At 37.8% G+C, this 17,944-nt stretch overlaps 2 protein-coding genes across 3 annotated transcripts; one reads left to right on the top strand and one right to left on the bottom strand.

Moving 5' to 3' along the window:
- Window positions 1–6,060: 6,060 nt before the first annotated feature.
- On the bottom strand, window positions 6,061–9,535 carry DTA4 (downstream target of AGL15-4). Of its 2 annotated transcripts, XM_089625101.1 has the most exons (3): window positions 8,551–9,505; window positions 7,126–7,492; window positions 6,061–6,430 (listed from the first exon to the last, which is right to left on the bottom strand). In XM_089625101.1, exons 1-3 carry the CDS (start codon window positions 9,045–9,047, stop codon window positions 6,197–6,199), a joined length of 1,098 nt encoding a protein of 365 aa, XP_089481227.1. In that variant the 5' UTR covers window positions 9,048–9,505; the 3' UTR covers window positions 6,061–6,196. The 2 variants fall into 2 exon arrangements, with proteins under 2 accessions (XP_089481227.1, XP_089481229.1); XM_089625103.1 differs by lacking the exon at window positions 6,061–6,430 and having other exon boundaries at window positions 7,278–7,492; window positions 8,603–9,535.
- Window positions 9,536–12,610: 3,075 nt separating this feature from the next.
- On the top strand, window positions 12,611–14,585 carry LOC149384763 (uncharacterized). The gene is made up of 4 exons (XM_089626798.1): window positions 12,611–12,797; window positions 13,343–13,486; window positions 13,714–13,814; window positions 13,910–14,585. The coding sequence occupies exons 2-4, from the start codon at window positions 13,389–13,391 to the stop codon at window positions 14,386–14,388; spliced, it is 678 nt and encodes a 225-aa protein (XP_089482924.1). The 5' UTR covers window positions 12,611–12,797; window positions 13,343–13,388; the 3' UTR covers window positions 14,389–14,585.
- The last annotated feature ends 3,359 nt before the right edge of the window (window positions 14,586–17,944 follow it).

Here is a 17,944-nt window from a genome sequence, read left to right as displayed (position 1 = left end):
TCTCCTAAATACTTTCCTTTAAATAAGGAGAAAATATAGGACAATATCTTATATTATTCTCTCTCCTTTATTTAAACAACTAAAGAGAAAAAATTGGTAAATACCAATTATGTAAAAATCGGTTTTTAGGCACACGGCCAAGGGGGATTTGCGCAACTCCCATGCCAAAATTCCCAAATCCGATTTTCATATTTTGTGCAAGGCCCAATTGCTTAAAACCCAATTAATTATTTATTTACTTGGTCCAACAATAAACAAATAATTAATAATTATTTATTTACTTGATCAAACAATATATAAACAATTCTACCATAAATATTTAATTAATTCTGCGAATACCCGTTTTCCAGAATTAATGTTGTCAATCACAATTACAGCAAGTGAGATTAATAATGATAAACATTATTATACGAAAGTTCTTATCCGCCTTTATCAGAGCCGAATCGGGGACTATGGACCTAGTAATAGAAGCTTAACAAATCCGATGAAAAAGACGAAATAGTCCTTTCTCTTTTTCCATCGATTCGTCTAATCTTGGTCAAATACTCCACCTTGTAAGCCAAGGCTGAACTCTCCTTTATACTAGAATTATATTTACTCATCGTGACGAGTGTCCACTGATATAGTCAGTTCGTGATCAAGATCCTCTAGGTTCAACCCGTGTCAAGAGAAGTCAATTTTTCCGTTATACTTCTCTTGATACATATCAGCCGTAAGCATTGTTGCTTCCCCAGTGAAAGATTCTTTCGAACGTTACTTACTTCGAAAGTGCTAGCAATCTATCGGTTCTGGAATCAACCCTTAGGTGAGAGAACATTAACCTTCTTTCAGGAAGGCTGGATTCCGTATCTGTAAATCATTTCCCACTCGAATTATGCTCTGAGAAAACTCCGAAGACATAAGTTGTGATTAGCATGAATAGCCTTTTAGCGAATGAGTCAAAGAGCTCAGTAACATAACCCAGTGTCCATGATCACTTCAGGATTTAGATCAAGTCTCACTGTGACCATCATAGTGGCCTTGGTTAGTGTGTCGTAACGGTCCTTAAACGACACATCTACAACCAAGACGTGTCCAAGTCGTACACTTACCACAAGTGTAGAATGCTCCCACATAGTGATCAGCCTTCACATGTGTGTTCCACATATATGACTTTAGATATAGCTTTCCAGGCGTATATCAGTCATCGACCTCATTTTAGATCACCGCCCGAACTCAGGTGCCCAGCACGTGACTCAGTTTAATACAGAGGCTATGGAAGATAATTGTTATTGATTCTAATTGTTTAGAACTCAACCCATTAATCATATAATGCTAATAAAATAATCTTATTATCGAATTTAGTAATCATTTATTCATTATCTTCAAGTGGGCAATATTCCTAACACTAAAGACTATAGTTTATCATCAAGCTTCAAATAGACAAGCAAGAATGAATGAACGTTTCAACTTTTAGTAATGACTCAGCAGTTACAAGCAAGAGTCTTCGTGAGACTTTATTATATCAAATGTACATATAAGTAAAGACTATTACTCTTCTTGTAGGCACCATTGACAACATAGATCACATCCAACAATACCAAACTTGGATGACGATCGACCGTTACTCACCGGCCATGATGTGCCAGGCTTTCAACCTTATCTTAACTGGAGCAAGGTATGATTGGTTAACAGACTCGCCACACGGCGCAATAATTGGGCAGCCCACGCTCAATAAGCTGCGAGCCATGCCGTCAACATACCACCTATTGACAAAGTTCCCTACCGATCAAGGCATCGGCGTCCTCGAGGGTAACCAAAAGGTGTCCCGGACATGTTACGTCCAAGGGATGAATTAGCGTGTTGGTGAGGGAGTGGTTATCACCGTCAATCACAAGCGCCCTCGCCACCTCAGGCGGGCCAAGGTCAAGCGACTCCGCAAGGAATTTGCCTATAAAGATTTCGTCTACGATGGTGAAAAGAGCTCATTCTGCCTTATCCCCGAGGCTGGCAACCATGCCAAGGTTATGGAGATTGTATCAAGCCAATGCCGACCCTCGTCCAAAATTCAGGTGCCCTGACGATGACTACAAACATGGGTTCCTATACAATGGACCAAGACTAACCCTACAAACACCCCAAGACACCCCTAACAAATCCAAAAAGACATCTCCAAACAATCCAAATATCTCTTTTAAAGTCATTTCCCTTTTTTTTTGTACAAGAAGGCCTTTAGCCAAGCAAGAAATGAAATTCCGGATTCTATGATTTCACTTGTTATAGTCATTCACAAACCTAAATAGCTTTATAAAGAACTGGGGGCAAGGGAATACACTACGCACACCAAAAACCCAAATAGCTTTATAAAGACTGGGGGCAAGGGAATACACTACGCACATTCACGAACATGAGCGTCGCACTCACTACGGGCGACAATCTTCTCCGCCTCTAAGTTCGAAGAAGTTCGATGAAGCTCGCCCCTCAAGAAGTCCTTCTTCGTCATGAGGTGGCCAGATCCGAGCAATGCCGCCGGATCTCAGCAGGATCAGAGAAAGAACCCTTCAACTCCCATTTAAGGACAAGCTGGACTCAAACGCGCTTCAGCTCCTACCGGGAGAACCGAAGCTTGTCCTCCAAGTCGCCCATCATCCCGAGGTCATGACGAGTATGGTAAGCCATGTTCAGCGAGGAGAAGAGCATCTGCAAATCACAATGATTACGTTCAAAACCAGAACACACAAAATATCATGTAAAACTAGCGATGTCGTACCTTAATGGGCGATTCAACATGATGGATGTACAGGGCACCGCATCCACGAATTATTTCCTCGACGAGATAATCCATACAAATCCTCTCGTCTGCCCGCACAAGGTTCCGACACAGCCCCTGAGCCCCCTCATCCGACTTCGTAATTGCGTTGAGTTTGAGACGCGCATGCTTCGGCACAGAGGCAGATTCGTCCCCTATCGATGGACGCTTGCCTAAGTCCCTCGTCTCTCGAACTGGCAAGGATCGAGGGTACGGGCATGCTTCGGGAAGATGATCTCGGGGCAAAGAATGACGATCACGCACCGGAGAAGAAGGAACTCGCTTCGAAGGAGGACTCCTAGGCTCACTAGTGGAACCTCTCTTGCCCAGGTCACCCTTCTTGGCCAGCCTTTTCTCCTTCGAACCCTCACTCATAAAGTGGTTCGAGCGGTGTCTTGCGTGAGGCATACCTAAAAAAAAGACAAAGAAAGAGCGTCAGAAAAATCAAACAATTGACCAATGTAATTTTTTTTTCGAAAAGTTAGGTGGGGCCATGGTCCTTGCTGAAAGATAGAACACGGAGACATATATGAGGCAGAACACTCCTAACTAACTTTTCCAGCATGGAAGTCAGAAAAACTAAGTCAATTTTGACCTAATCGGCAACCAAGGTGAGTCAAAATACGATACCGACCCCATAAGCTGGCCGAACACTTGGACAAACGGCCGCACAAAACCCTCTGCGTTGTTCGAGAGCGGCACAAAATTCCCAAAGGCCCGAAGGACCATTCCGACCGCGTTCGCCGAAACCCATATCCATGTGGGCTTCCCAGTGGTGGTTCTTCCCAGGCATATTGTGGAACAGCTTCTTGTTCAGGAGAGGCAAGGGGTAGTAGTGTTCCGGCCCCTTGTTCACCGGATAAAGGCAGAAGAAGTTCCAAAAGTCGTCTGACATCATCACCCTCCCTTGGGCCTTGGTTTCATACTACAAAATGTGGTAGACGCACATGAAATGGTAAAAGGACAGGACCAATTGCGCCGCACATATCCCTAAGCGTGCCTAAAGTTCTTGAACAATAGGCTGAAATCGCAACCACAGGCCGGATCGCAGACTCTCCAGCTGGATGGCAATGAACCCCGAGCTAAGACGTGATGGATGATCGTCTCGCTCAGTACCAGTTTGTCAACAGTGAGAGGAATGAAGTATTCGCCCCTCAGCGACTCTGGAGAGGCAGTCATGGCGCTCATGTGTCGAGCGTTGGATAGACGATCCCATCTGTCGCCTCGGCCGAATGTCTCGGCTCGACTGACCTAAACGCCAGGGTTAGGTCCGTCAGACCATTAAAAATGGCCTTTGTAACCAAAGAAAATGGACTTGGTTCTCCGATCCCAATGGATTTCTTGGAGGGGGAGGGGTAGTCCGACCCGGAGACGTCACCTTCGGACATGGTCACCAAAAACTGGGGGGTTGCCGTGTGGGGTTCGCTCCTCACGCGCTGGGGGTCACCGCCTCTAAGGGCCCCGCCAGGACGGGCCTCGCCTTGAACCCCCTTCGGCAGGACCTCGCCGAAAAGGGTCTTCACTGTCGCCTTGGGCTCCGCTCAGAGGAGCATCGCCCCAACGGACCTCGCCCTGGTGGGCCTCGCCATCTCTGGGGATCCCGTTTGGGAGAGCCCTGCCCTGAGAAGCAGGGCACGAAGATATGGACTCCCCAGATTCACCCCGACCAAGGTCGGCCCGGCCAAGCTGCTCTAGCCTGCTATCGTCTCCATCGCTCCTCAACTCCGGTCTTCGCTCCTCGCGACGCTTCTCCGCCAGCACGCGTAGATCGGCCCCTACACCCCGATCTGCTGTATCATCATCAACATCGGCGATGATGGTCTCCGCCGGAAGGTCGTTGGCATAAGCACCGAAAAACGCCTCATCCATTGTCTCATGGTCTAGGATGCCGTCTAGATAGAATTTTCTAAAAGGCGGAGCCCTTATAGACTAGGAGTCTGAGGCATCGGTCCCACCATCGAGCACGTGGTGGAGATCCATGACGTCAAAGGCGTCGCCAAAAAAAGAGAGAGAAAAAGGGATCGAAGGAGAAAGAAGAAAGTATGGGGTTCGCTCAAAATTGACCCGCCACTACTAATTAAAGGAAAATAAAAAAAAATAAAAAAGAAACCCACTTGAGTTGGTTGAAGTTCCGGTCGGAATGACGGTAGAAATCACTCAAGCAAGCTTCAAGACAGTCGAAGACTCCTGCAAAGCTGGGAGGGTTAATGTTATAGGGTCAAAATCGACCATCGAAAAAAAAATACGACGGAATCCGAAGAATGCAATTATTTTTTCCGTCATGAGACCAATCTTTGACCAACCCTGGGTAAGGCCCAGGTAGACATCGAGAGCGACTAGCGAGGCCCAGCTCAAAAGGCATGTCTCGCGGACTTCCAGCGAGCCCCCAAATAACCAAGAAGCCCCGCCAAAAAGACGGGCGATGTCCAGCTCGCTGGAGCAGGCCTCGCGAGCCACGAACGAAGCTCAGCCGGAAAGAGCAGGCCTCGCGAGCTCCAAAGGAGGCCTAGCTTTGGCAGGCTTCGCAAGTAGTCTCGGGGAACCCCATAACAGGGCCCCACTCGATTGCTCAAGGAGGCCTCTCCCACCAATGAGCAGGCCCTGCCTGATAGCACAAGGCCTTGCCTCGAGTCCCGCAAGCCTAGCCCACCGACAAGCGGGCCTCGCCTATGGCCTTGCGCCTCCTAGCGAGGCACACAAGCCCCGTGCGAGCTCTCCCCACGAGGCTTTGTGGGCTTACCTCAAATTTGGGCTGCGCACACCCTCAACCCATCCGCCTATAAATATGGGCTCCTATTATTTATTCTATAAGTAAAATCTTATACCTGAGAAAGTTCAAACTCTTTCAAACCTTCATAAACTACTCTAAACGATTCCGAGCTAAGAGGACGTTCGCTCTATACACGTTCACATTACATTAATACTAATGTTGAACATCGAAGTGTCCGAAGAAGGAAAACCTTCCAGGTCCCTTTAGTTCATGTTTGTTTCCTCTCACAAGTGACAGGTACAACCAGACTCCCGATCATCTTTTAGAGTTCGATGATTTCAGGCGTTTGACGACACCAGTCTACGTGCAAGCTCAAGGTCTGACTTTGAGTTGAACCGCCGATGGCTCTTTAGTGTTGACCCGATTTCCGAGTGTTAACAAACAATATAATCTCATTCATTGTGTATGCACACAAATATTTGAACTAATATTTATGACATGATATACACACATATGTAATCATGATGTAAAACCAAATTCAATGAGAGAGAGAGAGGTGAATTGTTCTTACAAGTAAAGCTCAAGCCCGAAAGGTATATAAATTTTTTTAACACAATCTTATAAATGAAGACAATACGTCGGTTGACCTTTTGGTCCGGACCAAGGTCGTTTACAGTGCCAAAGAGGATAAATTTAGTCTAAAAAAATTGGCAGATGTAAGCAAGAAATTGATAAATAACACATAAGAATATAGCTAATATGACTTGCTCATACAGATAAATAATATTTTCTGATCTTATTTGGGGTAATTTGGAATTTGAACCAATAATGTTTGAAGGAGAGTAAAGAAAGGCCATTGAAATACATTCTTCTTCATCTTTTATAAAGATAGGTCTTCCTATCACATGCTTGTATTTTCCACCACTCCATGTCTGCAAAAAGGGAAAAAAAAAAAAAAAAAAAAAAAAAAAAAAAAAAAGTAATTGATATCAAATGTAATGGGGTCACATAATATTCTTACTTTTAATTTATAAATTACAAAAATTAGTACAAATATCATCAACATTATTTCTCTATAAAAAATAGCATAGAAACGATAAGAGGAGGTTAGCTCAATGATAATCACCCCATCCCCAAATGTTGAGATGAGTTTCAGTGACAAAAAAATGCAAAATCATTTTTTAATAAAAACTAACACAGAAATTATTCCATCTCTATATGCCTAGTTGGCATCAATAGAGAAAGTAATTAGATAATTGTATCTTTACAGTTCCAGTTGCCACTCTAACTAGGTAGTTAAATTGACTCTTACAATTTGGAAAACAACCAACATATCTTAAAAATTAACAAAATTGTAAAATAATAATTTGAACTGAAAGTGATATAAATAAATGTGAAGTAATTATGATAAAATGTCATTTCTATTTATAGATGATAGAATGTCAAATAGATTAAATAAATCTTTACCTTACGAAGTTTCTATGGCGCATAACAATGACTCATTTCATGCATGAATTTTTTTTTTTTTCTTTTATAGAAACTATTGGTAAGATTGACATGATAATTTATCAACAAATGTTTATGATATTAAGTAATGTATTTCTGATTATCGCATAATGTAACGTACCTGAATTTGATCACCGATTGTGACGACTAAAGCATATTTGTGAGGACGAAAAGAAAACCATCCTCTTTTGGAGTAGACATGAAATTCGGATGAGCCACCACATATATGAAGGCAAAGGGCGTGAGAGTGTTCGTCTCTCCGTACAAGCTTCCTTATGACGTCATGTCTCAAAGACTCTGAATTATCGCCATCTTTATCTAGGACACTCGTTTTGTTGTTTTTGTACAGACAACAGAGCGTTCCTCTAGGTCTCCAAATATGTGTTTCATTTGAATCAAACTTTGTCGTTTGGTTGTTTAGACAGATCATTGAAAGTAGTTTATCTCCAACTTTCTCGATTTCGGCCAAAAGGGTTTCCATTTGTTTCCTGTGTTCATACGAGAAAGAAAACATAATTGTTATATACTTTGCATATACATTCTATTACTTACCTTTTCTTCTTCAAAAATTTAGACCTAAGTAAATTAGAGCTAAGAAACTACGTTAATGCGCGTATCAATATGTTTTTAACTGAATTATTTTTTCACGGAATTTAATAGTTTAGTTATGATTTTTTTTTTTTTAATGTTTTTCGTGTGTAACAAAAATTAAAATTTATTTGATGTAATTTAACAACCAAGTATACATGGACGAAGCAACAGGGGCTACAGCCCCTCTTGAATATTTAAAAAAAAAAAATTAAATAAACATACATGTTTATATCTAGTAGAATTTGATCCAATTATATAGTTAAATACACATATTTTCCATCTGTGACTCACACACAAGATATAATATATTGTATTAGCTTTTAGCATTTTTCTAATGTATATACTCTTGAACCCTTGTTTTATTAAAGATGCTATAATTTAGCATTTTATATTTTATTCACATATCATACATTAAAAGTTATATCTTCATCCGTTCAACCATAGAAAACTATACAAAAATGGTGACTTATTTAAGATGTTATGGTTTAGTATTTTAAATTTAGTTATATTAGGCATAATGCAAAATTATCCATATTTTGAAAATTGATTTCTGTTATTATTTAAGCTAGTATTATTTTTCATAAACATTAAGCAACTTTTATATGTTTCTTATATTTTTAAGGATGCGATTGGTCAATTGTGATTTAAAAAATTATAAAAACTAATAAATAATTCAGCAACACGTACGTAGAAGCAACAATGACGCTATAATCGAATTTGATGTTTCTTAATTTGCTATTGTTCCCGAGTAAAAAAAATTGACTTTAAAGTTTAGTCCTAGCATTTGACATAAAATCGAACTTATATGCATGAAAGGAATGATATATATTAACTCCTCTAAAGAAATTTTATAACTGTCTTTAATCTTTGAACGCTAAACGCCGTGAGTGGCATGACGTAAAAACCAGTGTTACAAAAAAGCAAACAAGAATGCATGCAATATTATATTAATTACCGGAAGTGGGAATAACGAAGAGGCGAAATTCCCTCCATAAGAGAGTCCAAACCTTGATCCACAGTCCAAACAAACTCCTCGTTCAAATCCCCGCTCTCTCCCTCGAACCCGTATGGAATCTCCGGCGACCTCACCGCCGCCGTCCTCCTCTCCGCCGGCACCGCGAAGATCCCCACCGCTGCCGCCCTCGCCATCTCGCCGGAGATCCCCATCCCCGTCACCTGAAAGCACCCCGTTTCCGACACAGCCTCCGCGATCGCCGTCGCGCCGGAGCCGGGAGAGCCGAGATCGATCACCGGCGGAGCGGCGATCCGGCGATGCTTCGGGAAGACGGCGTCTGGAAGAATCAGCGGCGGCACGCGCAGAGAGTGCTCGAGGAACCCAGTGAGAAACTCGTCATTGGTGACGGAGGACCGTCGGCCGGAGTGCACCGGAGACGGTGGCGGCGCTCGGAAATTTACCCGGTGATCAGCTTCTAGAGAGTTCGGAGGCGCCATTTAGTTGTGAATTGTGTGTAAGAGAGAGAGGGATTATTTTCAAGTATAAAGTGGTGTTTATATGTAATCAAAGGCTTAAAGTGAAAAAGCAAGAGTAATGATGGCATGTTCTGGAAATCGATGGCAATATGAGAATCATCGTAATGAAGGCCTTTTTTGTTTTCATGCCAGGGCAATTTAGAAAAAGTGGTCAATAATAATTATATTCCCCAGTGGTTGGTATGCTCAAAACAGCTGATCTCTCCTTGAATTGCCGTTCCTCTTGGTCACTTACACTTTAGTTTCTAATCTCGACTGTCAGAAGGCTAAAGTACCTTTCCTTTTTTTTCTTTTTTTTTTTTTTCCTTCTTGTCCCTGTTTTCTTCGATTTACGCTGAGTCTGTCGCTAACAGAGATTCTTGATCTTTCGTAGCCGTCGTCCGAATTTAAGCCCATCTTCGCCATGCGAATCAATGTCGGTTGACCATTTATCAAATGGAGGTTTTTATTAATTTATTTTTACTATTGCTTTATGTATTATTTTTGTACAACAAAATCTTTTTTTAGTATGATTTTTATTTTTATTCTTTATATGTGAATCTTAGATTTATGATATAGATTTTTTTTCTTATGGGATTGGATCTAAGACATAGAATTTATTTTGATTTATAAGCCTCAAATTTCGGTCAAGAGATCATGTAATGAAATAAATAAATAAATTGTATTTGAATAATTAAGATTTGCGTTGAGCATTTTATTGAATTAATATATATATATATATATATATATATATATATATATATATATAAATATCACGAGAAGAACAATTATTTAACAAGGATTAATGAAATCATAAATCCGAGATCTCGGAGAAGAATCAGATCGCTCGACTAATAAATAAAAAGTTTTTTAAATTTTTCTTTGACTTCAATTTTATTTTTTTAGGTTCGGGGAGTCTGATTTTTTATCAAACGGAAACAAAGCCTTGTACTATCCCAAGTGGAAGATCCTAGATAGTAAAGCTGTCAAAAACCTTGGCGTTTATCGCCCATTTACAAGAAGTATGAGCAACAGAGTTAAGACCTTTGGGAATCCATATTAAAAACTGAAATTCAAAATTTGCATTGGTCTAGCAGCCCCATCAATCTCTAGTCGGGGGGCTATAGCTTCTCTCTCCACAAGCCTTGATCACTTTACTAACGTCAAGCTGTAGCCGCACCTTTATCCATCTCCACTCTTATGCTCACTCACATGCCATCTGAAGCGCCATAGCTTCTGCTTCTTGTGCCGATTCCGCGTTAATGGCACCCGTCCTCACCTCATGGGGATATCCTTTACAGCTACGGAGAACTACAACTCCCGCCCCTTCTCCATTTGTCCACGCCGCATCAGAGTTCATCCATACCCACTCTGCATCAGGTCGTCTCTGAGCCGTCTCCATCTGCGCTTCCATGATCACCATTTCCTTATCCAGCTTCTTTGCAGTCACTTTGAGGTAGAGCTCGGAGCTTTTCTCGACTGTCTTGATTGCATCATTATTGTCCAAGTGCCCTTATCATGGAAATGGTCATTACGAATTCTCCATATCAAATCCATCAAACTTGCTGTAAAAGCAACGAACTCCAAGTGTCTTCCGCAATCGATTCCTTGCTTATGAGACAATAGCCACTGCAGCAAGCTTACAATATAATTACCTCTTGCAAGGATCGAAGAGATCCACCTGTACAAGAACCATCAGACTTTGGTTAATGCAAATTCGAAGAAGAGGTGATGATTAGTTTTCGTATTCTCACTCTTTGGCAAAGGCTTCTGTCACATAAATATTTTGCACGACTAAAAAAATGTGATCAAATTCTACTGCATGATGTAGTCGTGCAATAGGAAGGTTTGCGTGGTAGATTATTGGTCAACAACCTCACTAACCTTAATCGAGTTAGTTAAGGTCTGCCGATATGCAACATAGAGAACAAACTAAAGGTAGTAAGTGCTGATACCAAAATTAGGCCTCAACAATCACGAACTATTGATGAGTTATATGTCTTTTTAATTTAGTTGGTGAGGAATTCAAGAATTCGTCGTTTAAGAATACAAGATAAACTCGAGATTCTAATAAATAAGTAAATCAAAATGAAATAGAAATAACGAAATAATTCAAAAATAATAACAATTATATTGAATAAGCGATCTCAATTACAATGGTCAAACTCAACGATTATATGAAGCAGAAAAAGTCAAACTCTGAAATTACAATCAAGATAATATATGAAAACGTGAGTGAAATAAATTTATAGACAGACGAAGTGCGTTTTCTTTGGAGCCACCAGTCGATCAGCTCGTCTGTAATCTCATCTTGTCATAACACATCTCCCAAAATATTTAAACGACGAGTGCAGACTTGGTTAACAAGTCCGAGTCTCATGGCAGACGACATGGTCTTTCGTGATGTGGCACCACTCGTTGCTTCGAGGAAGACAAATGAGACGAGTTTGTCCAAGGACATACGCCATGCGCAAATAAGATTCTTTGGCTGGCTCATTTGGTATTTTATTAATATTAACCCACAATGACTTTGTCGTTTTGGAATAATGTGATCGAATTGTGCCAAATCGACTTGGTCTTATTGGTGATGTAAAAAAATCGAGATCAAACAGTTACGAAAATTTTAAACAAAATGAATGATTTATTATGATTAATGGGCCTCAAATTCGCGTCGTGGATGCTCAGATTCAAGAACTGATGATGAGGAGAAAATAACGAAAGGGAGACTAGTTATGAATAGCTTTTATTGAATATTAATGAGAATAATACAGTTGAGAGTCATTTGTGATGGGTAATACATTTCTTCTCTCAAATAGGTTATTTATAAAAAAACAATGTTTAAAATCCTATATCCTAAAAGAAAGGGAAGTTCGTGACGTGGTGGTAGCCGTTATCTTTGCATCTCCTGCTTGCGCCACGTATCCTTCTTCTCTTGTCATCACGACCCAACTAACCATGACTCTTTTTTTACTTGAACGAATTTCCCGCAAGATAATCGAAACTCATTCTCATGCACGCATCTTGTGAATTCGTCAAATGTTTTAAGCTTATTATCTGTGGGCCCGTAGACTCATGGGCCCTTTATCATCTCATTGGGTCGTGTCTGGTCATTCGACTAGAAGGACGAAGTCCTACTCAAACACTTATTATTCGCTTATGGTCCATCAATAATTACTTAGGGTGAATAGATGCTATACGTATAATAAATGGCCTCAAAATGATTTAAGGTTGATCAGATTTGGCTTATAGATAAATGGGGATCGATTTTTCAATGTCATGTATTAAATTTTTATTTGTAGGTGGAAAAATATAGATATTTTTCTTAACAATTATAGTTAGTAGAATTAATTAGACAGAACAAGAAAATATTAACATTATAGGAATGAAATTAAAAAAGTCAAATATCCGAGTACAAAATGTTTAAATATCTTAGTTGAAGGACGATATTAAAAAGAAAAAAAAAAATCAAGCATGAGTCATTAAAAAAAAATTCAAGAAATAATAATAATAATAAACCGAGCTGAACCGGGAAAACCGTCGGGGAAATACAGTCGTTTTGAACCGAAACGCAATGAAGGGACCATTTCACGCAGTCTCACTCCCACTCCTCCCTCGTTACGCCCATTCTATCCGTCCCTCGCTAGGTTTCTTTCTCTCTCTCAGACCTCATCCACAAGGATGGCAACTTCAATGGCGAGTCACTAAACACGCCTCTACCACCAGCGAGGGAAGGTGAGTGGTTTAGGGATTTTGATTGAAGTGTTTTTATTTTTTTTATTTTTTATTTTTTTATATGGTTTTGGATTGAATCACTATGTCAAAATACATACATTATCGATGAGAAAATGGATTTGCAAATTTTGAATTTAGGATTATTGATTTGATCCGAATTTATTTATTTCGATTTTATGTTTTCAAATCCAGAAAAAAAAAAAAAAAAAAAAAAAAAAAAAAAAAAAAAGAGCAGTCGGTTATAAACATTTGAATTTATTGATGTTTAGTTGTCCAGTTTGTTTCTTTGAACATAAAGTACATTCCATATTTCAATGATTTACAGTGATTTTAATTCAAATTATTGATTATAAGGTGAATCGCATCTTTCCATTGAGTTCCTTCTTCATTGGGAAAATTTTTGCTGCTTCTTCGGTTTCCGTTTGTTTAGCTTAGTGAGTAAATTGGAAAACAATAAAGAACCTGATTTCTGATATGCCAAAAAGCATAAAACCTAATTTCTGATAATTGTGTGATCATTTGATAATTAAGTTGTATGCTTTCAGATCTTCAGCAGAAAAAGGCACAAAGTGAATGTTTGTATGAGTGAGAATGGGAAACGAGGTCAGTACAGTCACAAATGGCGTTGGAGATCTTCTTGGGAACGCTTTCATGGCTCCTCTGAAATCCATATTTGGCCAATCCTGCGAGTATGTATTTAACAAAACGAATCGTGTTCGAATTATGTCATTATATGTACACTTTTACTAAAATTCTTAATCAGGAAAACCTCACGGGAATCAAATTTTTTGAATAAACCATTTTACAATGGTTATTTAATTTTTTCACAGGATTTGTAATTTTAAGTAGTTTGGTGATTTACCTTTTGCTTTTACCCGAGTAATAAACGAGTGGAACTTTTTCCTTGCATGTGTAGGGGAATCTGTTCTGGACCATGGGATTTTCTTTGCTTTATCGAGCATCTCTGCGTCTCAAATATTTTGAGGCTAATGATGATCTTGGTCCTTTGCTACATAAGTAAGTTTCCCTCTAATAGTCTTTAGCTTCAAACTCACCTTTGTCTTTGACAATTTTGACACTCATGAATTTTCTTTGGAAATTTTTTTCTTCAGCTTTGTTGTTCTTCTACATATTATTCAAGCTTGGGCTGTGCCAATGCATCGGAAAAAGTCTCTGTAGAATGTGTTGGGGTGCTTGTGAGATGTACTGGTTTGCGTTGGAAGATATCACATGTTTCTTGTGGCACAAGCTACTGAACACCAAGAGGGTCAATCGCCGCCGAAGACGTCATCGCAGGCGTTTTCGGGATATCGAGCGAGGCTATGACTACAGTTCGAGTGACGAGACCGAGACAGATTTCTTTGGGGACAATAGCGTTCAATCAATCCGGCATAATACCAGAGCAACTCGGTTTCACGGCTCTTTTCGAGGCAAGAGTCGTAACCATAGAAAGTCGAAGAGCAGGGATGTTTCAGTCCATGTTAGTGGCGGGTCTTATAGGCTGAGAAGCGCAAGAAGGCTTCAACTGAGTAAAGTTAGGAATGTTGAATTACGTAAAGTTAAAACTTTCAAGAGAAGGCGACTCAAGTGATGAATAAAAATTGCAGTTCGTTTGAGATAAAACAGGGAAAAAATCAAACATTCAGTTTGGCATTTCTTGTGTTACACAGCTTCAGTCCGTTCAGCAATAATTTACTTATCAGCTACGAATTACTATCATTTGTTATACGGTGTCCATTCAATGAGAGTTTATAAAGAACACGCCTAAGCTATGCGTTGCCAACATTACTATCATTGGCAATGGTATTTAATAATCCTGCATTTTTGTTAACGTTTTTAAGTAATAAAAAATAATAATAATAAAAGCAACTTAGAATTGCTATTATTTTTAGTTACCGATAGCGTTGGTTTAAAAATTTGTTTTTATCTGATTTGGCGATTAGCATTGAAGAATCCAGTACTCATTTTATATTAATGGTAGTTTAAAGGTTCAAATAATTTAAAACTAAATGTGTCAAATCTTATAATAAGCAGAACATTTAATAATTGGAATAAATTATAGAAATCATAATTCTCCATCCTTTAATTTCGTTAATTTTTAAATTTATATTAATCATCGTATATCAATCAACGTGTGTTAGGTGCCAAAATTGGGCCTCTAACAATCACGAACAGTTAGTAAATGAAGTTGTTGTTTTATATCTGAATTATTCCTAAACTATACATCTTCGATACTTTATGACAAAAATTCAATGAATCAAAATTGATCCAAAATATGACTTTTATATATTTGTAAGTACAAAAATATTGTATAAAATATTTTTTTATTTTCTTTTGTATTTAATTTTGTTATTTATTTAATTGTCACAAAAGCAAAGTTACAGATCATTTTTTGTTTGGTATGTGAAATTAAAAAACTTAGAAAATTTGAAAATCTAAAAAAAAAATTGATTTAAAAAATTTGGAAATTCAACATACCAAATTCTTTGAAGATTTATTGATATCTAGAAAATTTATTGATATCAATGTCAATAAATCTTCAAAGAATTTCTCAATCGTTTGAAGATTTATTGAGATTGATGTCAATAAAAAGATAAAATGTCAATATTCTTAAAAATATTTTTTTCTTCGGATTTCTCAAATTATTAAGTATATGCGAGGTTTTGAAAGGAGTGTAATCGTGAAATACATTGATATGAACATACATCTCTCTCTCTCTCTCTCTCTCTCTCTCTCTCTCTCTCTCTCTCCACGTCAATTCTTCTTCTTTTCCGTCATGATTTCTTCTTCTTCACTCAAAATGACAAAGAAACACCAAAATCCAAACCCTAAAGATAAAGTCATGACAAATAAATCTAAATCATCGTAGGTAAATGAAGGAGGCTCGAAATGAGATTGATTTCGGATGTGTAGTTGATTTTCATTTGGTTTGCTTGAATATTTGGTTTTTTTTTTAGATTTTCCAAGTTTCCAAAAAAAAAAAATTGTAATGTCGACAATATCAATAAATCATGTAGAATATTGACGATCATGTAAATAAACTAGATAGACAAAATATAAAAGAAAAATGATATTTCATTGAAGGTAGTTTTGTACAAACAAATATGAGAAAATATTACTTTTGGATTAATTTTAACATATTGAATTTTGGTCCAAAAGTACCGAGGATGTCATAATTTTGGAATAACTCCTTTTATTTTTATGGAATCTCAAGATTTCATCGTATACAAATAATAATATAAGCATGGTTTAATAATTATACGAATTGAAATGAAATATAAATTTAAAATGAATAGGAAATGACAATAATAACAAACTTATTATTGAATATGAATTGCCACATTGGTCGAACTAAAAAATTCTTATAAGGAGAAAAGGCTGAGCTGAGAGAACTTCAACAATATATTCGTAAGGAAAAATCGTGTCAATTTCTTTGAAGAGTATTGAACTTATAGGGAGCCGAATTGTGTGATTGTCAGGGGCATTTAACAATTTGTTATCATAGTTCTCGCGATCGTGATGCGTGTCCTAAAAGATCCGTAAGGTGGAAGACGATTCTGTGAAATGACTCCGAGTCTTATGGTGAAAGATGAGTTCTATGGGCGATGTGTCATCTTCGTTGTCTCAACCGATTTGAATGGGCCGGACTCATATAATTGATTGGGCTATAAGACCCAATTAATTCGTTTCGGGTAACCATTATTTTGGCATGGCCCTAAACAACAAGAAACGAATCGTTTTGACTTTCGTGGTCTTGTTAGTCGGACTAGATCAGGTCCCTATGAATTAATGAGGCCGAGCTTAATAATAAGTTTGTGGCCGATCTTGAACAAGGCCAAATAATTTAGGGAGTTTTCCAAAACTCAAAACTAGGAGTAAAAAAAAATGCAAATGATTTTTTTTGGATTTTTTTAAAGGTCACAAATAAGACCTCTGACACTTTTTTTCATTTATGTAATTACCATTATATCCTTATTTATTTACTTTGTGTAAATGTCAATGTCTCACGGACCTCACTCTCACCTACCCCCTCTCTCTCTCTCTATATTCTTTGTCCTTATATGTTATAATAAATTACACATAAATAATTAATAAAATAGAAACATTTTTTTATTTTTATGAAATTAGTTTGATTTAACTTCCATGAAAATAATAAAGTACACACATAAATAATTAATAAATTAGACACATTTTTTATTTTTATGAAATTCGTTTGATTTTATTCCATGAAAATATTAAAGTACACACATAAATAATTAATAAATTAGACACATTTTTTTTATGAAATTAGTTTGATTTAACTTCCATGAAAATAATAATGTACACACATAAATAATTAATAAATTAGACGCATATTTATTTTTATTTTTATGAAATTAGTTTGATTTAATTCCATGAAAATAATAAAGTACACACATAAATATAATGTGGAAAATAAAAATATAAAATATAATGTGTAAATAATGTGTCATGTATTGTGAAGTGTTGTTGACACATATTAATTTTTACAATTTCATCATTTCAAATGAGAAAAGAATGTTAATAGTCTAAACATATAAACGTAGGTGAATGAGGTTTACTTACCTAGAAGATTATGAGGAAATAATGTGTCATGTATTGTGAAGTGTTGTTGACACACATTAATTTGTACAATTTTATCATTTCAAATGGAAAAAGAATGTCAAGTAGTCTAAAAATATGAACATAGGTTAATGAGGTTAACGTCATGTCGTCCGACATGTCGTTTTCCCCTCTAACTTATCCTTAACGTGAAAATTGATTGATAACCCATGTATTAGCGCTATTAGTCCTCCAAATCAACTCATTTAACAATCTAGAAGCAAGTTTATGAGGACCAAACGAGATCAAATGAACGAAAGAGAGCATGTTTCATGTAATTGACACGTATATCTGGGAATTCGTGACTTCTATGTCACAAAAAATGGGGATTTCGTGACTTTCCTGTCACGAAAAATGGGGATTTCGTGACTATCATGTCACGAAAAATTGGGATTTCGTGACGTATTTATCACGACCAGTCACGAAAAATTGGGATTTCGTGACGTATTTATCACGAAACAAACTCTTCAAGTCACGAAACAGTACGTTTTCATGACATTTCAGTCACGAAATTGGATACTTTGATG

The sequence above is a fragment of the Urtica dioica genome, chromosome 9 (assembly GCF_054948205.1).
Source record: "Urtica dioica subsp. dioica isolate 48M chromosome 9, U.dioica_male_clone48M_v1_H2, whole genome shotgun sequence".
Taxonomy (NCBI): domain Eukaryota; kingdom Viridiplantae; phylum Streptophyta; class Magnoliopsida; order Rosales; family Urticaceae; genus Urtica; species Urtica dioica.
Note: the sequence above shows the minus strand (reverse complement) of the source record. Positions and strands in the feature narration are given on the sequence as shown.